The sequence below is a fragment of the Helianthus annuus genome, chromosome 9 (genome assembly GCF_002127325.2).
Source record: "Helianthus annuus cultivar XRQ/B chromosome 9, HanXRQr2.0-SUNRISE, whole genome shotgun sequence".
Taxonomy (NCBI): domain Eukaryota; kingdom Viridiplantae; phylum Streptophyta; class Magnoliopsida; order Asterales; family Asteraceae; genus Helianthus; species Helianthus annuus.
This window is the reverse complement of record NC_035441.2, coordinates 147,068,221-147,092,020: the sequence shown is the minus strand read 5'-3', so window position 1 is coordinate 147,092,020 and position 23,800 is coordinate 147,068,221. Positions and strand designations below refer to the sequence as shown.

Genomic DNA, 23,800 nt, shown 5'->3' with positions numbered 1-23,800 from the left:
AAACAAAAGCTGCAAGATATCTATCTTAAATTAGATAGGTCAGTCTACGAAGAGGGAAGTTCATCCAAAACTAAATTTTCAAAGCTCCCTACAATTCCTGAAGAAGGAATATTTGTGCGAAAGACACAATATGAAAACCCACTTTCTCCTAGAAAAAGGAGTATGATTATTAAGAAAAGTAAAGAGCAAATCCGAGAAAAGAGGATTAAAAAGGAAACCCAGGAGTTAATTAATAAATCACCTTGGGAGGACAAGCTAGATGAAAAATGGGCAAATTTGTATATGCTAGCCACTGTAGCAGAACATGCAAATCTTTAAATGTCCTAAGTCTAGTAATAGTACTTCCCAGCAAGTAAATAAATAAATCTGAGTGTGTTCTTTCTTGTTATTTTGTACAAATGATATGCAATAAAACTTTGGTGTTTATTTGTTAAACTTTGTTCCAAAGTTTTAACTTAGCATTTTTGTGCATTTTGCATATATGCTACACAGCATGAGCGAGATATCTGAAGCTTTTCAGAACCTCAATCTGTACCCGGTGAATATAGAAGTTTCCCAAGAATTTACTGGATACTTTGCTGATGTGGACCAACCTGTAGAATTCCATGCTCCACCATTGACAAAACCAAAACGAAAGAAAAAGAAGAATTACGTGTGGGGACATCGTATCCATAGGAAAAAGCCAGTTCCGAAACTTCCTAAAATAAACAATCCTTTAGAAATAGCAAAAGACACTGGTAAACAGCCGGAAATGGAAATTGAAGTTGAGGAAGATACTAGGCAAATGGGAATACAGTTTGAGGAATATTCTCAAGAAATAGAAATGGAAGTAGGGCAAGGTTCTAGACCAACTCAGGTAGAAATCGGAGAGAGCACCAACCAAAACAAGAGAATAACTTTTCAGGAAGAGATAGATATTCTATTGGCAAACTGTGAGACTATTCAGCCTGTCAATACGAATATTTTTACCTATCCTATCGAAAATCCAATCCCTATGAATTTTACACCAGCAATCCCGGAACCAATAGTCCACGCCCAACCTGCAGAAATGGAAGAATGGTGGACGAATGATTGGCAATTTCAAAATATTGTCAACGACCCTTATTCCTTCCTTCCGCAATTCGATCCAGAACCCCTACCTAATCCACCAATGAGCCATGAGAATATGGCTGAACTACGCCATTTTGGTGAAGAATTGATGGATGCAGGGAACAGAATCAGGGAGATATGGGGACAGATTTCCTGGAAGTATGACGAAAGGGAACTTCGTTATTAGGATGACGAGTGATGAAGGATAGGAGGATGGTAAAACTATAGTTGTGTAATAGTAAAAAAGTAAAATAGCAAAATCAGTCTGTAACATAACAAATAAAACGTTGTAAAATATTGGTGTGTATTGATGCATAATATAACTAATATAAAATCGATAGTTTTGACTTTACTTGCACTATGAATTGTTTGATTGTTTGTATATAAATTGCTATTTGTCAAGATACTAATAAAAATTATTATATATTATCAGATGGCTAATAGTGGTAATGAACCGGTAAATGAAGTTAATCAGTCAGAGCAACATCCAGGGGATCAATATATGACTAGACAAGATATTGAAAATATTGTGCTCAAGGGATAGCTAATGCTATTCCAGCATTTGTTGCTGCTGTGAAAAATCCAGTCGAACCGCAACATATTATTCCTAGTAAACATACTATTGAAGATAACTTCAGTAATAGTATAAACGGGGGTAATAATCATGCTAATCATGATAATGAATCCCAGCACACGCCGCTTCCTAAGAAACGAAAGGCTGCAACACCTGGTTGCACTTTCAAGGAATTTCTTGCTTGTAAACCCACTGAATTTGCAGGCAACGAAGGGGCAACTGCATCGCTGCGTTGGTTCGAGAAAACCGAAGCAGTAATTGCAATCAGTAAGTGTGCTGAAGATGATCAGGTCATGTACGCATCAAATCTGTTTAAAGAAGGAGCACTCGAATGGTGGAACACTGTGTTACAAGCTAAAGGAAGAAATAGGGCTTATGCTATGACTTGGGAAGAATTCAAGAATCTGGTAGAAAGAAAATTCTGTCCTGAGTATGAAAAGGAACAAATGGCAAATAAGTTCCTAAACCATCGGATGTTAGGTGTGGATTGTCGTGGTTACACTTCGACATTCTTTGAATATGCTAGAGTGGTACCAACACTGGCTTCGCCAGAACCGGTAGTCATTTCTGGTTATATATTGGGGATTAATTAGCGAAATTCGTAATATCGTTAAGGCTGCGAGACCTCGCACTATTGACGATGCAGTAGAATTAGCTAACACCCTAACTGATGAACTGATATGCACAAGGGATGAAGATAGGAAAAAGGAACTAGCTCAGAAAATTACCCAAGGATTTAGGATGGGTAATAGTAGTAATTTCAAGAAGAGAGGAACAGGGCAATCTTCAACTGTGCCATTCTGCAAAATTTGCCGGAAGAACCATTTTGGAAAATGTAATAGAATTTGCAATTTTTGCAAGACAACAGGACATCGTGAAGAAAACTGCAGAAAAAGATCCATAATTTGTTACAATTGTGGAGAAACCGGACATTTCAAAACAGAATGTCCCAAGTTAGCCAACCCAGTAGATAACAAACCCAAGGCAGCCGAAGGAGCTACTAAGAAAAATGCCAGAGCATTCCAGCTAACTACTCAAGAAGCAGAGCTCATTCCGGATGTCATAGCCGGTACGTTTGTAGTTCACAACGTTTATGCAAAAGTATTATTTGACTCTGGTGCAAACCAAAGTTTTATAAATACTTCATTTTGTCAAACTCTTAAGTTACCCTTAACTACCGTTAGGCAGATTTTTACAGTCGAAACTGCAGATGGGAATTCCGTAAAAATCAATCAGGTTTTGCAAAAAGTAGAAATAGAACTCTCAGGTCATAAATTTGTTGCAAACCTATTACCTATGAAATTAGCCGAATTCGATGTTGTGTTAGGAATGGATTGGTTAGTAGCCAACCATGCTCAAATCATTTGTGATAGAAACTCTATAGAAATTCAAGCACCTACTGGAGAAGTAATTAAGATTTCAGGAGATAAACCTCGGAAGCCACTGAAGTTCATATCAGTAATGAAAGTTGCTAATTATGAACGGAAACAAGGAATGGTATATATGATTTCAGTAATCATTTGTACTAAAGGTAAGGAACTTAAGGAAATTCCTGTAGTCTCAGAATACCCAGATGTATTTCCGGAAGATTTACCTGGGTTACCACCAGATAGGGAGGTAGAATTTAGGATTCATCTAATTCCAGGAGCTACGCCGATAGTCAAGGCACCCTATCGATTAGCTCCTACCGAAATGCTAGAATTAAAGAAGCAATTAGATGAATTACTAAGCAAAGGATTTATACAACCTAGTTCATCCCCTTGGGGTGCACCAGTGTTGTTTGTGAAAAAGAAAGATGGATCGATGAGAATGTGTATTGATTATAGAGAATTGAATAAGGTTACAATTAAGAATCGATACCCATTACCTAGGATTGATGATCTTTTCGATCAATTACAAGGCGCCAAATATTTTTCTAAGATAGACTTGCACTCAGGATATCATCAATTAAAGGTACAAGAAGAAGACATACCTAAAACTGCTTTTAGGACTAGGTATGGACATTATGAGTTTACAGTCATGCCCTTTGGATTAACAAATGCACCTGCAGCATTTATGGACATGATGAACAGGATCTGTAAACCATATTTGGATAAATTTGTAATTGTTTTCATAGACGATATACTTATTTATTCAAAAAGTCAGGTCGAACATTGTCAGCACTTACATGCACTCTTAACTTTGTTAAGAAAAGAAAAGTTGTACGCTAAATTCTCGAAGTGTGAATTCTGGCTACAAGAAGTGCAATTCCTAGGACACATGGTGAATCACGAAGGTATTCACGTAGATCCTGCTAAGGTAGAAGCAATTACCAATTGGAAGGTTCCGCAAACTGCAATGGAAATTAGAAGTTTTATAGGTTTAGCTGGGTATTATAGACGGTTTATTAAGGATTTTTCCAAGATAGCTATACCATTAACTAAGCTAACCTGTAAAGCCACTAAGTTTGAGTGGGGACCCAAACAAGAAGAAGCCTTCAGAATCTTAAAGCAGAAATTAACCAATGCTCCAATCTTAGCCTTACCAGAAGGAACAGAAGATTTTGATGTATATTGTGATGCTTCAAAATTAGGATATGGATGCGTGTTGATGCAACGCAAGAAGGTAATTGCGTATGCTTCCAGATAATTGAAAAAGCACGAAGAAAACTATACGACTCATGATTTAGAATTAGGAGCTATAGTTTTTTTCCTTAAGATTTGGAGACATTATCTGTATGGAAGTAAGTTTACTGTTTATACAGATCATAAGAGTTTAAAGTATATATTCGGGCAAAAAGAGTTAAACATGTGGCAAAGAAGATGGATGGAAATTCTGAGTGATTACGACTGTGATATTCAATATCACGAAGGAAAAGCAAACGTAGTCGCAGACGCCTTAAGTCGTAAGTATCATGAAAGGCAAAAGCGAGTCCGTGCTCTTAGAATAAATCTACAAGTAGATTTAATGGAACAATTGAAGGAAATTCAGGAAACGGCAATCAAGGACGATACCGAAGAAATGAAAGGTTACCTAAAAGAATTGGAACAAGGAAATAATGGAATTTGGAAATTCCACAAAAGCAGAATTTGGGTACCTAAACAAGGAAATTTAAGATCAAAGATTTTAGAGGAAGCTCATAAATCTAGGTATACTATACACCCAGGAAACAATAAGATGTACCAAGATTTAATAAAGATTTTTTGGTGGATAGGAATGAAAAAGGATATAGCCGAATACGTATCTAAGTGTTTAACCTGTTCACAAGTTAAAGCTGAACATCAGAAACCTTCAGGTCTACTACAACAGTTAGAAATGCCTGTATGGAAATGGGAACTCATAACAATGGACTTTGTTACTAAGTTACCCAGAACCAGAAAAGGTAATGATGCCATTTGGGTAATCGTGGACCGATTAACCAAATCTGCTCATTTTCTACCAATAAAGGAAACCTTTAGTATGGAAAGGTTAGCCAAGTTGTATGTAGATAAAATAGTATCCTTACATGGAGTTCCACTCTCCATTGTATCGGATAGAGATAGTCGGTTCACTTCCCATTTCTGGACAAGTTTCCAAGAATCAATGGGAACACGACTCAATCTAAGTATTGCATATCATCCACAGACAGACGGACAAAGTGAAAGGACGATCCAAACCCTAGAAGACATGCTCCGAGCATGTGTAATTGACTTTGGAGGTAATTGGGATAACCATTTACCATTAATTGAATTCTCCTATAACAATAGTTATCATTCAAGCATCGAAGCCGCTCCATTCGAAGCACTGTATGGACGCAAGTGCAGAACTCCCGTATGTTGGGCGGAAATAGGAGAAAGTCAATTATCAGGTCCAGAAATTGTGCAAGAAACCACAGACAAGATAACACAAATCAAGGAAAGATTGAAAACAGCAAGAGATCGCCAGAAAAGCTATGCAGACAATCGTCGCAAGCCACTTGAATTCCAAATAGGAGACAAAGTACTTTTGAAAGTATCTCCTTGGAAAGGAGTAGTACGATTCGGTAAGAAAGGAAAACTGAGTCCCAGATATGTTGGACCATTCCCAGTGATTCAACGAATCGGGCCAGTTGCTTATCGCTTACAGCTACCAGAAGAACTAGCTGGAGTACATGATGTATTTCATATATCCAATCTCAAGAAGTGTCTATCAGACGAATCCCTGGTAGTACCTCTTCAAGATGTAGAGGTAAATGAAAAGCTGAAATTCATAGAGAAACCCTTACAAATAGAAGATCGAAAAGTCAAGTTTCTCAAACACAAGCGACTAGTATTGGTGAAGGTCAAATGGAACTCAAAGAGAGGACCAGAATATACTTGGGAACTGGAGTCATGTGAAATGAAGCGAAAGTACCCTCATCTATTTCAATAAATCTCGAGGACGAGATTTTTCCTAAGGTGGGGAGGATGTAACAACTCTCATTAAAATTAATAATTAGAATGATAATTAGTCAATAAGGAAACCCTAATTGAGACACCTAAGTAATTCCGCACTAACCCTAAAATTTTCAGAACAATCGGAATTAGGATCAGGGCCCCTAAAACTCAGGGGGGGTAAACCCTAATTGATATTTATCTATTTAATTTGCTGTCCAAAGCTCGTTTAAGAAAAATGTTGAGTCACCCAAGCTAGTCCCGAACTCAGCTAGGCTAGGTAAATAGACTGCACCCTTTACGGACCGTAAGGGTAAGTCCTTACGGACCGTAAGCCTACCGGTTTCCCTTACGGACCGCAAGGGTTAAGTCATACGGTCCGTAAGCGATGCTATTTTCTGGCTATAAATAGCCGACATTGGGACTTGAATTTTGGAAGTAAAACGACGTTGATATGCTCTGTGTACGTCGAGATAGATCAATTACACCACAATTAAACACACACTGCACTCGAATCGCTGCCGCAAAACAGGGTAATTACTCGATCGCTATTATGATTCATTTTCCGAGATCAATATATCCAAAGAATGTTTAAGTGCCGCCCACATTAGGGTTATACTTTGTCGTTCGTCGTTAAATCGATGAATGTTTAAGTATTGCACTTTGTCGTTCATTGTGAGAATTTGATCTCGTGAGTTATCGTGACTGCTGTATTGATCACTAACCCAGTTTTGTGTGCATTATTATTGAAATTAGGTTAACAGGGCTAAATCATACTCTGTCCGTATTAAATCTGCAATGTGAGTCATTCTTTTTTTATAAACTATTTTACAATACTCCAAATTATTTTCAGAATTATAATTACAGTGATTAAGTTGATGTAATCACCAAATTACAGCCAGTATGTGGGGTATTGTGCACATTACTACGGTTTAAATCATTTTAGGTGGGCGAACCTAATCTTAATTGATTTACGTCATTCATTGGGGCAGCCAATGGTGATATGACCACTGTCACAGATCCGGTCGAGTGACAAATACTGTGGGTAGTTGGTTGATATCAGAAACATGCGTAAAAGATCTTAACATTGTGAATAATAATAAAATGTGTCATTTTCAGTAAAATGAATGATTCACTCAGTATTTCCCCGCTGACAAAACCTTTTTCAAACATTTTTCAGGTGATTTACTGTAATTCAGGAAAAGTGCCGAGGAATATTTCAAGCTTACGATAGTGGCTCAGTATAAAATAAAGAAATGTGTTTTGAAATAAAGATTATCAGAAAAATCTTATTATTGTAAATTATCGGGGTTTGTCCCGAATTGTGAAATAAAATAATCGGGAAAAGTTTTTTTTAGCTTTAAAACGATCCTGATGTTAAAATTCCGCTGCTAAACTTAATTAAATAAATATCACGGGATTTTTATCCCGCGGCTCCTGAAACGGGTCAAACCGGGTCGGGGGCCGTGACAGAAATGAGGTGGTATCAGAGCCACTGAGTTAAGCTAATTAAGTATTTAAAAGATACTTAATTTTCCTGATTACTATTATGTGATTATGTGTTTTATTAAACTGACTATTTGTTAGTTACAGTATGGGTAAACAAAAGCTGAGGACATACCTCTTGAGAATTACATTGTATGTGATCCTCCTGCAAAACCCGCTAAGATTGTTGCAATCGAGTCCTCGTCTGCAAAATAGTCGGAGAGTGTGAATTTGCTGTACACTCTTGTTGGTGATGATAAAATCTACTCCGACAAAGATTTTCCTATTAAAAATGTTAATCAATCTTTAATAAGTAAAGTCTTTGAAAATTCGACAAGTAAGTTTTTGGGAAAGACAGGATCACATGTTACAGTAACACAATGTCCTCCTATTCCAAAGGCCGAAGTTAGAAAACAATTTGACAATAAGAAATTACCGACAGTGCAAAAACAACAAAATCACACCAAGCCAAAAGGAAAATTACCGGCTCAAGGTCAAAAGAAGCCGAATCAGAAAAAGAACAAGAATGTGAACTTTGTGAAATCAAAGGGAACGGACAAAATTGAAACGTTTGAAAACAAATCTAACTTGGATTTTGTTAAGAAAGCAACTGTGCTGAAAAGAAATGAATCAAGCAGTTCAAAACCTAGTACCTCGGGATCACAAAGTTCATCATCATCGGCAAGACGATCACATGATACTTCGGGGTTTGTTGAACGAAGATCATGTTTCGAATGCGGTACAATTGGACGCATAATTCGAAATTGTCCATATCTTCATAAGTTGAAAGCAAAGGTTGATGCTCCCCGTGACCAAACTGACCGTAAGCGATCTGTTTCTATAAAACAAGATCCCCGCCTTGTAAAAGAAAGGGAAAAGAAACAGAAACGCCAACAGGTCAAGAAAATTGAAAAAGTGATTAAAACCGATGTGGCTAACAAAACATCTGTTTCTGTCAAACCAGACAATTCAAAAACTTCAAACAACCATGAAGTTAAAATTTTAAAGAACAACACTGGTAAAACAAAACAGACCTGGAAACCAAAAACGGTTAATGAATCAGGGGGGCCATCACAATTCACAAATCATCAAAGAAAAGAAGTTATTGTTGTTGATGAAAATGGAAGACCCAAGACCACAATGGCTTGGGTCCCCATCTCCAACTAGTCAATTGAGTTCATGTGCAGGGTGTTCCAGGAGGAACTATCAATAGTCATTGGATTGTTGATAGTGGGGCATCCAGGCACATGACGGGCGACATAAAGCTTCTCAACGACGTCAAATCTATTAGAGGAGGTTATGTTGCTTTTGCTGGAGATAAGGGCGGATATATTACGGGTGAAGGAATGATATCCATCGGGATTGTCAGCTTTGATAAGATCAACTTTGTGCAACAACTTGATCACAATCTTCTTAGCATTTCTCAAATCTGTGATAAGCAGTTCTCAGTTCACTTTGATGCTAATGGATGTTATGTGCTGAAGCCCGGCTTCAAAATTCCAAAAGAATGGATTCTCTTGTCTGCTCCAAGGATAAATGACTTGTATGTCCTTGGTACGAGCCAAACTATCACTACACCTGCACAAGCAACATATTTCGGTTCAAAAGCCACAGAAAAAGACTCAGTCTCTTGGCACAGACGTATGGGTCACATTCACTTGCGCAAAATGAATCATTTGGTGTCAAATGAATTGGTGAATGGTGTTCCTCTTAAAAACTTCCATCTTCAAGACGTCTGTATTTCGTGCCATAAAGGAAAACAAACGAAGAAGCGACACCCTACTAAGAAGATCAACACGGTGGCAGTTCCTCTTGAACGTTTGCACATGGATTTGTTCGGTCCTGTCAAGCACAAAAGTATTCGGAATGTTCAATACTGCCTCGTGATTACTGATGATTATTCAAGATTTTCTTGGGTGGCATTCATGGCACACAAGAGTGAAACCTTTGGTATTATCAAAAACTTGATCATTCAGATTGAGAATTTGTATAAGTTGAAGGTTAGGTGGATACGTAGCGACAATGGTACTGAATTTAAGAATCATGCCATGGCGGACTTTTGCGCTTCAAAAGGTATTTTTCACGAATTTACTGCAGCTTATACTCCTCAACAGAATGGCGTCGCTGAACGTAAGAACCGCACATTGATCGAGACTACTAGGACTATGTTGGTAGAGTCGCAGTTGCCCATTCCATTCTGGAGTGAAGCTGTGGCCTCTGCATGTTATACATTGAATCGAGTCCTTACAGTCAAAAGGCACAACAAGACCTGTTATGAGCTTCTTCACAAACGGAAACCAGATTTGTCATATCTTGAACCGTTTGGAGCTCCGTGCACAATTATCGATCCTAATGGAAAGTTTGGGGCAAAAGCTATTGAAGGATACTTTCTTGGATATGCCACCCCGAACTTAAGAGTCTGGAATCTAGAGACTAAAAGGGTCGAGGAATGGTCTGAGGTCAGAGTACAAAGGCACACTTTGCCAGTCAAATGTCCTGGTCAGCCTTGGATGTTTGAGTACGATGACTTTTTTGATTCGATCAATGTTGAAGCAGTTGAAGAAAATGCTGAGGCAAGGATGTTTTTCGAGAGTGACAATGCAACAGTTTCACCGGTGGTTCGTCCAATTCTTGTCAATCAAGAACCATCTTCGGTGAACAACAATGCTCTCGACAATGAGGATTTTCACGATGCTGCCGAATTGAACGAATCTTCAGAGGATGATGAATTCCTAGATGCAGATCAAGAAGTCCCTACAACATCAGTTCATGGTACTTCAGAGGGTATTCCTCCAGTAGATGCCCCTAGAACAGCTGAAGCTACCGCATCATCCTCTTCGTCAATTCCGGGCATTGATTTAGTTGTTGACCTCAATCTCAACAACCTGGGTATAAACATTCTGGTTCGAGATAATCCAGAAACAAGGATTCATAATACCCATCCTCAACAAAACATCATCGGAAATGTGCAGAGTGGCATTCAAACAAGAAACATGTTGCGGAACAACAACAATGCAGGCTTGTATGCAGCTATTCGAGAATCCGGGCAACAAAATGATTGGTCTTTCGCGTGTTATGTTTCACAGGAAGAGCCAAGAACTTGGAAAGAAGCCATGAAAGATAACTCTTGGGTGGAAGCAATGCAGGAAGAATTGCAACAATTCCAGAAGCTTGGTGTCTGGAAACTCGTAGAGAAACCTGCTGGTTACAAGAAGATTGGTACCCGTTGGGTGTTTAAATGCAAAAAGGATGACCGTGGAGTTGTTATCCGGAACAAAGCACGTTTAGGCGTTCAAGGTTTTCGTCAGATAGAAGGGATCGACTACAACGAAGTGTATGCACCAGTGGCACGTCTCGAAGCAATACGAATCTTTCTAGCCTATGCGTCCTTCAAAGGATTCAAGGTTTATCAGATGGATGTGAAAAGTGCATTTTTACATGGTATGGTTGAAGAAGATGTGTACGTCGAACAGCCTCCAGGGTTTGAAGATCCTATCCATCCTGATCGGGTTTGGTTGCTCAACAAAGCTCTCTATGGTCTTCATCAAGCACCGCGAGCTTGGTACGCAACCTTATCAAATTATCTACTGGAGAATGGTTTTCGAAGGGGTCTTATCGACTGTACTCTTTTCATCAAAGAACAAGATGGAGATCTTCTTCTGGTACAGGTATACGTTGATGATATTATTTTTGGTTCTACTAATGAGGTTTTGTGTAGGAATTTCGAGCGCATTATGCAGGATAAATTCGAGATGAGTGCTATGGGGGAAATGACCTTCTTTTTGGGCCTACAAGTGCAACAAACGGAGTCTGGGATATTCATCCATCAGACTAAATATGTTGGTGACATCTTGAGTCGGTTCCAGATGTCTGATGCAACGCCCATTGGTACCCCATTGCCGATAAATCACGGACTTACACCAGACTTGAAGGGTGAAGCTGTTAGCCCCTCATACTACCGCGCAATGATCGGATCTCTTATGTACCTCACAGCATCAAGACCAAATATAATGTACCCAACGTGCCTGCTGGCCAGATATCAAGTCAATCCAAAGGCCTCACATCTTGCAGCTGTAAAAAGGATTTTTCGTTATTTGAAGGGTTGCCCTGACACCGGTCTATGGTACCCTAGGGATAATAACTTTGACTTGATCGCTTTCAGTGATTCTGACTTTGGCGGATGCAAAATGAACTGCAAATCCACAACGGCTGGATGTCAGTTTTTGGGAAATCGCCTAGTCACATGGCAGTGCAAGAAGTAGACTTGTGTCGCTACATCAACATGCGAAGCTGAATACATTGCTGCCTCAAGTTGTTGCTCCCAAGTACTTTGGATCCAACAACAATTGCGCGACTACGGTTTTGAATTCCTAACTACTCCTATTTACGTTGATAATTCTGCACATTACAGATCACTAGAAATCCTGTGCAGCACTCAAAGACCAAACACATCGAAATCAAGTATCACTTCATACGTGATTGCTTTGAGAAAAGGCTAATCGATGTTGTTAAGGTCCACACCGATGACCAACGTGCCGACCTTTTTACCAAAGCATTTGACAAATCAAGATTTAACTTTTTATTATTGGTAAACGACATTAAGGTCAAGCAAGGGTAAAACCAATATCGGAAAATCATTTTTGTAAATATCTTTGTGTCTTTTAAATTTATCTTAGTTTATTGATTTTAGGGGGAGTAAATCCAAATTTGAAAATCCAAAAACATCGAAAAATTTCAAAAACACAAAAACAATAGAAAAACAAAAATGAGTTTCCTGGCGAGTAAAAGAGAAAATGATAGTATATCAGTGGTCTATCCAAACCTCTTTAAACCTTAAATGAAAAACGATAAGCAGCTTTATATAAGATGTATCGGTAGGCTCACAATCATTTTAAAGTGTGCAGGGTGATACAAATCTTAAATCGACTGATGATCAGGTGGGAACCATTCATTGGAATATGGTCTTGGTACCGAAATTTCGTTTGATAGATTGCCGAGGTTCTGAGATATTCAGTCTTTATGCTGCTTATCATCTGGGTATCATGGTTGTATCTTTTACCGAAAAATAACGGGGACGCAAGTCTAGATCTTCCATGATACTATACATACATGTACATACTGCATTCGACCTCAATAAGTGATCAACAATCACATGTCCAAACAAATAAGTGATAAAATAACACATTTATCCGGGAGTCAGGTTCATCTCTCTGCTGTACGAAAGTACTGACCTGTTCACGGACTTGCTCCTGTGCCCTCATGCATCGAAAATCAAGTTCCTCATCAATAAGTGATTCTATTACATAGGGCTTGTTTTCAAATCAAAATAAGTGAGAATCTCACATCATATACGGTCAAACAGATGATAATCGGTATACTCACCGGTAAGATGAACCCCCGTGCATACCTTGATACGGGAATGTGTCGTGATGTGGATGAACACCAGTCGGTAAGTATAAATCATACCTTAACGTATCCCCTCGCCATGATTACATCTGATAAGTTGAGTTTATGTGGACAACAATACCGATAATCGTTATAGGATGCTTATCTTAATGTTAACTACCTGAACAACAAGAGCGCTCTGGCATGACCGTACACTGATATGATTCTCTTACCCTCGAAACTCGCAAAAAGAATGTATGTAAATATTTATTTACTGCTTTCAGTCTTTACATTTCGAAATATTCAAAAATACCAAAAAGATTTTAGGTGTGTTTTAATATAAACTTTATAAAAGCCAAAAAGATTTTATTTCTATTTTATTTTCGATCGTACGATGTTGGAACTCGAGTCTTCGTTACCTGAAACCTGAACGAAAACCGAATTGACTAAATCTTCATAAACGGTCGAAATTTGCAAGTTTTGAAAGTTAGAATCTAAAATTGACAAATTTATTAAACTTTCAAGCTGTCGGACGGTGTTTGATTGAAACATGGTCATACGTGTGTCGTTTGTTTATATTAACTATATTCCAAGCAGTTGTTCTCATTACGCGTTTAGATTTCTTGCATGTGCAGATTCTAAAGGCAAGGAGAACATGGTCGATGACAAGCTTCGGAATGAAGACATGACGTGAAGGCACTCAAATGATGAAGATGATCGAGTTGCCGCTGACCATCATCAACACCACAAGGATCTCAAGTGCTGAAGATCAAGTCATTCACGAGCATAACTCAAGGGGGAGCTTATGTTAAGGGGGAGTTTGTCAACACACTTCCAACATAAAACGGGGAGTTTGTTGATACACTTTCTGCTTTCAAGACGTGAAGACGTTGAAGATCCTCCGACATAGAAGACATGAAAGGCAAATCTCGCGAGTAGCGTCCAAGGGGGAGTTTGTTGATACATGTTTGTGGACGCGACTCGACGCGACGTGATTCGGATAATAACACGACATTCCTCCGTCGTGTATAAGAAGATCTCAAGCGGGCCTGAAGACTTAAAGGACTGCGAATTAGTCCTTGGGCTCAAACAAGGATTGAAGAAACTAAACACTTGGGCTGAATTCAAATTCAACGAAACACTATTGGGCCCAAGCCCATAATTGGCGAAACACATAGAATGTCGACGAAACACATGTGTTTCGTCGACCTGTTCCCTGTTTCGTCGCATGTTTCTCTGTTTCGTCGAGCAAGGTTCTAATTCGCCAAGTTAGTTACGTTTCGTGGTGTATGTTGCTATAAATAGCCTGATATCAGACAAGACACAAGACTCTGAAGAGAGCACACAGAGAGCAAAAACACACACACACACGAGAGTTTGAGAGAGTTTGCAAAATATATTTGTAAACATTGCTTTGTAACTGAACCTTTCATACGTATTAATACAGAGGTGTTAATCGATGAATATTGTGTGTCGTGTATTTGCGTGTTCTATCTCGGTTTGCCTTTCCGGTTGAATTCCGCACAACCGGGTTGGTTTGTACACAAGGATTAGGCGACTAGATCCTCCTAGCCGGACCTACACTTTTGAACAAATTCAATTCTTTTGAAATATCCGATGAGGGTGTTAGTATGGTTTGCAAGAGAGAAACACAATACAATATTTTCAAATGTGATCCTTATGTAACATGGGAAAGAGCTAAGTGCCAACAAACTGAAGAAGTAATTGATCATGTAAACTCACATCCAACAAAGATAAGTAGTTGGAACCATCAAAGATTCAAATCATCAAACTCTCACCAAAAAAACTATCTCAAAAACGTCCTTGACGTGCCATATATCTCATGTAACTTTGAAGTTTATTAAATATGAAAAAGAGTTTTATAGACATAAACAAAAATGCATTTTAGCATAAAAATGTTGGCACGTGAATAGAAAAAAGAGTTATTAAACGGTATATCAAAATGTGAAATTCTGCATGAAAAAATTATGTCACAAGATTGTATTGTGAAATTATTGTTTTTACAAAATACGTAGAACAGACTACTTATACAATGCTTCATTTATTTGTGTTGGAATAGATTTAGACTACGTATATAGGGTTTATGAAACCTCACAAAGCTTATGAGTCGTGTGTAATTAGGGTTACGGTGTACGTTACAGATTCGTAGATTTTTTCAACTTAAAAGTCCTAAGAAAGTGGCTTTGTTCATTTATTTGCATGTTTCTTAGGTGATACTATACATTTATAGAAAAGATATCAAACTTGAATGATCACAAGGATACTTTAGGCTTTGGGCTCCTAAGTTCATATACAAGAGTATAGATACATGTATCATTGTTCATCGAGAAGTTCTTGTATAAATGGGGAATTAGCCTGTAATAATCCCACCTAGACCTTATTGGCCATTAATAATCCCACCTCAGAATATTCTCCCCACTAGTCCCACCTTTCACTTATTTTTCCTACAATGGTCCCCCGTTAAAAAAACTTAACGGAGTTAAGCTTTTTTCCAAATTGCAAACAGATTTTTAGGGCTTTTGATCAGAACGATGATACGAGTCCATTGATGTAAAACTTACTTCGAAATGGTGCTCAACAATGGACTCGTATCGTCGTTCTAATCAAAAGCCCTAAAAATCTGTTTGTAATTTGAAAAAAAAAAAAAGCTTAACTCCGTTAATTTTTTAACGGGGGACCATTGTAGGAAAAATAGGTGAAAGGTGGGACTAGTGGGGGGATTATTCTGAGGCGGGATTATTAATGGCCAATAATGTTTAGGTGAGATTATTACAGACCAATTTCCCTATATAAATTAAAAACCTAGATAATTATTACTAAATAATTATCTATATTTTGTTCTAGAGGTTTAAACGGATTCCTTGGTGAACGCTTTCATGGTAGTTTTGTGTTACGTACCATCTGTACGTATTCCTTGTTGGCGACATGTGATGTGTATGTCCGATCATAATTAAAGTCAACGTAACCAACTCGGCATGATTTGAAGAGTTACACGTTGGTACACGAATCGTATATGTTCACGAATAAGTGGATTATTATTTGTGAAATAATAATAGTTTAAACACGGACCACTTAATATTAATTAGATTATTATTAAAGGGTTATAATTGTATAATCGTAAGGGCTTAAAGGTAGATTTCGTTTTATAGGAGTATAATATAAGGTGCAAACCCTAATTATATTATACTTTTTATAAAAACAAAACCCTTGCCTGCCGTTCTCCCCAAAGTCAAATCATAACGATGAATTATTCGAGCAGCTTTTACTGGTTATTGAAAACCGTGGGATCTTCATCTCTGTCTTTTGGGGTGAGCATCTTGTATATTCATGAATTCTTCTTATTCTAAACATGCTGTACGGTTGGTTGTTACAAGTTTATATACTTGCAGAATGTATTTCATGGCCCTTCAATTGGAATGTTGAAGCAGTATCACAACATTCCTTGTCCCAACATTGAGGATGAAAGTGAAGCAGAACCATTTAGTTTAATCATGACAGACAAGGTGAGAAGAAATTTAGTGTTTGATAGGTGGAGAAATTCTATATTTGATCGTAAAGAACTTGGACCTGGAATGGTGCTCTTCAAGAATTACCTCACCCACATGGGCCAGGTATTTATTGTTTCCCGTTAATAATCATCACAATATTATTGATAGGTATTCTTATTATTGTTTAATTCATCACCAACGCATACATAAGTTTTGAATGAATGTGAACTACAACCATAATATCTTTGTTTAATTTGCTTTGTCAAAGAACAATCAATGCTGTTAAAGTAGACTTGTTAATCCTTGTTGCAACATCACAAGGACAATGCTTTTCAGATATTTATTTACATGTTGGGTGCTTTTGACCCGGATCTAATCTTTTAGGTTGATATAGTGAATATATGTCAAAAGTGGGCTATGGGTCCGGGGGGTTTTTACCGGCCTAGTAACCGAAGTGGAGCTAAACTTCGATTGCATATGATGTGTTTTGGTCGACTGTGGGATCCAGTAACAAAGTATGAGAAAAGTTACAGAAGTGATGGTTCTGCACCACCACCGCTTCCATATGAATTTATTTCATTAGCTGAAAACGCAATTGAAGATGCCCAACTCCATATGAAGTTACTTCCTTCAATGCTCCCAGATATTTGTGTAGCCAATTTCTATTCATACGGTGATCGACTCGGCCTTCACCAGGTTAGTTTTTATTGGGACATACATACACACCCCTTTAAATGTTTCTTAGCTTTTTTACTTGCATACCTTACCCGGATACCCTATAAAAACAGGTGCACGTTGACGTAAAATGAATTAAATATAAGTACTCTATCTTGGACTTTTCTGTTACATCATCACATGGCTTTGTTAATTTACTAAAATGTTCAAGGTTGTGATGTTGTAACGTAACGTTTTACACTTCACATTAAATGTGTAATTTTGGATAAAAATTGATATGTATTCTTTGTTTACAATAGCCTGTTATGTCATCATTTAGGCTATAAAAAGCATATTGATCAACGTTGGAGGTAGCAAATTGGGATGGGACGTGGAGTGTTATTATCATGATTATTATTATTATTATTATTTTTTTTTAAAATAATGTGAAAAATGATTGTATGGACTATCTAATTCTAGAAATGATATACCTATTGTTATGTTATTGAATGCAAAGTTATGTGACAACAATAATAATACTTGAGCTATTTCACATATCGCATCTAGAAAACCTAACCCTAATGGACCCATTTGTAGGTAATTCATTTTCCATGATAGAGTTGATTTTTGTCTATTTTTATTTGAATGTAGGATTGCGATGAGCATGTTGGTGGTCTAGATAGTGGATTGCCTGTAGTTTCCGTCTCCATTGGCTACTCTGCTGAATTCTTGTATGGTCATACTAGAGATGAAAACAAGTTAGAAAAGGTTTTGTTGGAGTCTGGTGATGTATTGATATTCGGTGGAAAGTCTAGACGTATTTTTCACGGGGTGAGGAGAATCTTGACACCTTTAGCTTATTCGCAAAGTTATTCGCCAGGTTATTCGCAGGTAATCAAAGAAACCGGGCTTAGATTAGGCCGTCTAAATCTTACTTTAAAACAATTTTGATCTTGCTCTTTTGCTCATTTTTCTAGAAATGTATGACATTTAACAGTTTCAGATTTCTATCTCATCTACATTCTCGCTGTGTTCCCGAGTTAAAAATCTCTCTCCTTCCCTCCCCTCCCCTCCCCTCCCCTCCATGTCTTTCCAAATTGGAAAGACTATTTTCAGGCAAAAAAAACCCCATTTTCCCTCCCCTCCCCCTGTTAAGTGGATCTCTGGAACACCATTTTCCCTCCCCTCCCCTCCCCTCCCCCTGTTAAGTAGATCTCTGGAACACAGTGTCTATGTTGGTGATCGTGTTTCGGGTTCATCATGTCATGTAGGTGCTAGTGAAATATTTTTCCATTTAGTGGTTGTCACTTTCTTTTGTCGTTTATTTAAAGTAACTAATGTTTTATCATGTTTATTTGAGCCAAACTACGGCCGCTACTTGTATTGTAACGTTGGTAAGACATAGTCTCTCCCTTGGTTTAAAAAGCATGCCTGGGGCGTGAGGCGACGTAAGGCGCAAAGGGTTGCGCCTTGTTTGACGTAAGCCAAGCATTGTACAAAAGGCGCCGGCGAGGCGTGCATTTTAGGCTAAAAATTGAGTTGAGGGGCACGCCTTTTGTACTTCGCTTGTTTTTGTGCAGCTGAGTGTTGTACAACATACTTTTTATGTTGTACATGTATGTGTTTTTCATGTTAAAACATATATAAAGGTTAATTAAAGCTAAATTATAGTTAGGGGATGCTAAAAACTATATGAGATATAAATTAAATTATATAATCACTTTGCGTCTTGCGTACGAAAAGCTCACAACTTTTACGCTTTGCGCCTCGATTTCAAGCCTCGTCGATTTTGTTCGCTTCGCGTTTTTTTAAAACCAAGGCCTCTCCCACATAGTGAATTACTCTTCTAGAAGGAGTAAGAAACAATTTCATACGACTAAGGGAGCTTTTGAATGGGTATGTCTGGGAGAAGAACGAAATAAAGAGGTAAGAGTTCGCTTATCTTATAATAAACCAGATGCCACACTCTCACCTATGCCTCCACCTTTGTGTGGAACCATTTCCCCGAGTGTTAGCCGTAACACAACAAGCCCAAATCTCATTCCTTACCTTATGCCAGATGGTTCGCTTTGGCAAGGGAGTACACACTATGGCTCCCCCTATATCCCACCAAGAAGCCCAGAGTTCACTCGTTACAAGGAGGAGATGCGTGAGAATAAGTATCGTTTAAGAACAACAAACGAGTGTGTGTTAAGAGTGAGAGAGTGAGAGAATTGATACCTCAACCTTTGAAAGAAGTCTTGTATTTATAGTCGAAGAGCGTAGAGAAGGAGAATTGTGGGTTGATGGACCTTGGTACAACTATTATTGTCAAAGAATATCCATGCGCTCCCTTCTGGCAGGACTGTTAGTGCCTGCAAAGATATTGGTGATGTGGCGCAACATGGTTGGTGTCACACCCATTAAGATATGGTCCATTAAAGCATGTATGATATACTAATGTTAATTGTGACCCATTAAGGCCCAATATGGCCCTTTAAGACATCTATGATCCTATATTGCCCATTGTGATCCAATAAGGTCCGATACGGTCCATTAAGACAGGTATGATCTAATATCATCTGTTGTGATTCATTAAGGCCCAATACGGTCCATTAAGACATGTATGATGTAATATAGTCTATTGTGATCCATTAAGACCCAATAAGACATGTATAATTATGTTATTGTTCATTGTGATCCATTAAGGCCAACTATGTTCCATTAAGACATATATTACCTACTATTGACCGTTATAATCTATCAAGGCCCAATAACCTATCGGTTCAACATTGGTACATGTACTGTGTTTGTTTTTATGTTTTTTTTCTCAAGGTGTCAGTATAAAATTCGTTGAACACGCGAAGTTGTATTCAGTAGATGTAAAACATGTGTCAATTGTTATGCCGAATGTCAGTATCATGTTAGTGTTGTAATGAACCGAATCAATACCGACCGAAACCTCGCCGCAAAGGACGAGGGAATCCCACTAGTTAAATAAAAAACAACCAATTCAACCAAGATATGTATTAATAAATCTTCGACATGTATTAAGTGAACTTGGTATACACAATCTAATAAAAAAAGATTCCATGGAATGATACCATTATCAATATCAATTTATTTAAAGTATTTATCTATATTTGGCATCATTAAGCACCACTAAATAATAAATCTATCTTTATCATATCAAACATGTGTTTAGATGGCAAAAATGTAAGTATATAAAAAATACTGAAACCCCAACAACAACTACAAGGCGCCAAAAGAGACGTACCCGCTGCAATACACGGACCTTCCCACTATGGCTACTAAAAACAACATGAATAAAGAAAGTGGTTATGTGAGTGTACCCTTAAACTTTAATATTTACTTTATAGTCCTCAAAGTGTATTAAAGTGTTTTTTTCCCTTTATCTTGTTTTTTACATTTTACCAACTTTCATAAAGTTTGGATATAACGTATTAATAATGTAATGAACTAAATCGATGATGAAAATTGCAAAAAATATATGTGAAAAAACAGTGTGACAACACGCGCCCCAAGCTCCATCTAAAAACTAGCTTCATCCAAAAACTAGAAGTGTAACTTGGTTTAAAGCCTAATAAAATCAAATAAATGCATAAAACTTTTAAGTCATGAAAGACCATAATAAAATCAAATGCTTGAAAAACTTATTGGTTCTCTAAACTTCATACATGATTGCATGCTTAAATTAATTAAAAAAATAAAGAAAATAAAGACTCTTTCCTGCATGTTTCAGTTTACCTTATTTATATTTAATTCACATAATAGTATAGCAGTGCCTCTATTTCATGAACAAACATAAAATCTAATCAGTAAATCGACAATTAGCTATTGTGGTTATCTGTTGGCAAGTCAAACCAGAAAAAAAAAAAACGCTATACAATCATAACCTCTTAAAAGCAACCAAACAAAGAAAGAAAATCAAAAAATAAACCCAACTCATAAAAACAAGAGAATAATCTTCTCTTCAGCTTCCTAGTAGTCTTGACCTCTATTCTCCCCATAGCAGCCCCAATCAACAACCTTTTAGCACATCCAACCTGCAACAGATTACCACTAACCATACCCAGTTACCCACCAATCCACGATAGTCAAAAGGCAAACTCAGCCACAAACATCAAACCCATACCAATCTGCGTAGGAGCAGCAGTAACCACATCAGCATCATGACTCATACTACTTTTGCAAAAAACCCATGCTAAACAGATTCATACTAACCAGCAGCTTCATACCAATAATCCTATCGGTCCCCGTATCAGATTGAAAACTAGCTCTATCAAATATATTGGAATGGCAATGGGCTGGGTTCGGGTCGGGTATTGCTAATCCCAGTCCCATACCCGGCCCGATACCCCACAGGTATATATCGCGTAATTACCCGTCGGGTATCGAACGTAACCGTGGATAACGGGTATACCCGTCTACCCAAATCATAAAAAAATTATGAATAAATCTTATATACACCACACACACTGATTATGTTACTATAAAGAATTCAAAGTTGAAAGCCTTAGCTACACATTTTTTAAACACAAATAAAAATTTATATTAACTAATTTAATGTAACTCTTATGTTTGTAACTGATAAAATCAACTATGTTTATCATATCATAATCTGTTACATATATAGATTATCTAATACAAAAGTTTCACTATTTTTATGAAAAAAAAAACCTCTGCTGAACAAAATAATAGATATTAATTATAGTAGTTTTGGTATTTTCACATAATTTCGGATATATGATTCGGGTAAATGGTTATGTGGTCTCAGGTAATTGGGTCGGGTTCGAACCCTCAAGACAAAGCAAATCATATCTGCATCACTTAGTCACATCACAAACCTTGAAATTTCAAACAGCAGCAACCAAAGTAACCTGGCACGCCCTGCAATCATACGAGACCATGTTTATAAAATCTTAGATAAATAGGAAACCAGGGTCAAACAAGTCAAAAGTCAACCAGGATGTTAGATTGTTACCTTCATATTACTTGCAAAAAACTGTTGACTAGCCCGTTTGGACCCATACTATAAATAGACGTTTTGACCCAACCCTAGAATAGCTTTGACATCTTTAAAAAACTGGCACCTAACTGAATAGAAAGGATAATAGTCTAGAAAGTTGACTGATGTCCACCAGTAGTTGAGAATTGCTGTGGATTAAAATGAAAATTACAAGGATGCGCTGCAATAAAATTAACAGAATGACCTTGATTCTGAGGATGTTGATATTGGACATTTGATAGTGTATTCGGTTGTTTAGGGTTCCAACTAGGGGTTGAAATGTTTCCATAAGCTCTAGGCTTACTATCATGAACCATTCTTTTTTCACGGTCCAAAAGCATCCGTTGTGCTTCACCAAATAACTTGAAAACATCAGTAGATCCAGAAAACCTGTTTTATCAGGATGCAGTGTAAGAGCTAATATTGTGTACTATTTTTTCAATTTTTATATCATCAGCAGAAGCCTCAACTTTGAGAATTCCATACCAGTCCTTATGTCAGCGGAACAGGGTCCTTAACATACCGAAGTTAACTGAGAAATGTTTTCTAGTTCAGGATAAAGCGATAAAGCTGTTGGGCCTTGAGTGCAATCTTTAGGGCCTGAGATGGACAAATTATTACCTTATAAATAACCAAACTTTTTGTGCATCATGAGTTGTACCATGTGTCTTGGGAGTGTTTCAAAAAAAAAACATGAAGTCAAGGTAGTCAAAGTATGTATGTTGTTGATTCTATGTCTTTTATTGATTTATGATGCTTTTAGTGTATGTACCCATGATCCGACAAGGAGACAGAAAACATGGAAGCATAAAAAAACAAAACATCCATCTCACCAAAATTAAAATAACGCCGAATTATTAAAAAATAATTATTTTTTTACTTTTAACCCAAATGTTTTTATCTTTTGCAATTTTAACCATACATAATTTCTTTTTTTTTTTTAACTTTAACTCAAAACTCATAATTTCTTTTTTTAACTTTAACCCAAAACTTTTCATTATTTGCAATTTAACTTGACAACTTTTGTCACTTATACTTTTTATCTTTCTCAAATTTTCATTTTACGTATAGTTCTAAATTTTTCGAGTTAATACGACGCAACGTGCATGTATAGTTCAACGTTTTTACCTATATTTTCCCATGTTTGACAGGTTCGTCGCAACACGCATATCCTAGGTCGAGTTAGTGCTGGTGGTCGATGACGGTTGTGTGATATTAGTAGTATTGGACACCGTTTTACGCATCGCCGCAACGCGAGATGTGCTTTGGGTGTTTTTCAAAGAAAAAATGGTTATGCATATGGTTGTTTAACGTTTTTACCTCTATTCTTCCATGTTAGATAGGTTCCTCGCAATACGCATATCCTAGGTCGAGTTAGTGTTGGTGGTCGATGACGGTTGTTTGACATTAGTACTATTTGACACCATTTTACGTCCCGCCGCAACGCGGAGTGTGCTTTGGGTGTTTTTCAAAGAAAAAATGGTTATGCATATGGTTGTCGTAACGTTGGCTTTGAGGGTTTTCAAAAAAAAAAATTGATTTTTTTTACTTTTCACCCAAAAGTATTTCATAAATTACTTTTAACCCAAAACTATTTGTTTTTTTTTACTTTTAACCCAAAACTTTTTATCTTTTACAATATATCCTCATAACCTTTTTTACTTTCAACTTTGGTCCTTTATACTTTTTATTTTCCGCAAATTTTTCGCTTTATGCTTGGTACAAA

At 37.3% G+C, this 23,800-nt stretch overlaps 1 protein-coding gene and 1 long non-coding RNA gene across 2 annotated transcripts; one reads left to right on the top strand and one right to left on the bottom strand.

Moving 5' to 3' along the window:
* The first annotated feature begins 16,151 nt into the window (after nucleotides 1-16,151).
* Nucleotides 16,152-18,017, top strand: LOC110876842. The gene is made up of 4 exons (XM_022125002.2): nucleotides 16,152-16,232; nucleotides 16,314-16,535; nucleotides 16,797-17,108; nucleotides 17,718-18,017. The coding sequence occupies exons 1-4, from the start codon at nucleotides 16,167-16,169 to the stop codon at nucleotides 18,015-18,017; spliced, it is 900 nt and encodes a 299-aa protein (XP_021980694.1). The 5' UTR covers nucleotides 16,152-16,166.
* Nucleotides 18,018-20,896: 2,879 nt separating this feature from the next.
* Nucleotides 20,897-22,726, bottom strand: LOC110875030. The gene is made up of 4 exons (XR_002556452.2): nucleotides 22,561-22,726; nucleotides 22,051-22,464; nucleotides 21,914-21,956; nucleotides 20,897-21,205 (listed from the first exon to the last, which is right to left on the bottom strand). It is a non-coding gene; the product is annotated as an uncharacterized LOC110875030 (long non-coding RNA).
* Between the last annotated feature and the right edge of the window lie 1,074 nt (nucleotides 22,727-23,800).

Coding starts and splice junctions, on each gene's coding strand:
- LOC110876842 (XM_022125002.2), top strand. CDS start 16,167: ATGAATTATTCGAGCAGCTTTTACTGGTTATTGAAAACCGTGGGATCT. Junction 16,233..16,313: donor CTTCATCTCTGTCTTTTGGG/GTGAGCATCTTG, acceptor ATATACTTGCAG/AATGTATTTCATGGCCCTTC. Junction 16,536..16,796: donor ACCTCACCCACATGGGCCAG/GTATTTATTGTT, acceptor CTAATCTTTTAG/GTTGATATAGTGAATATATG.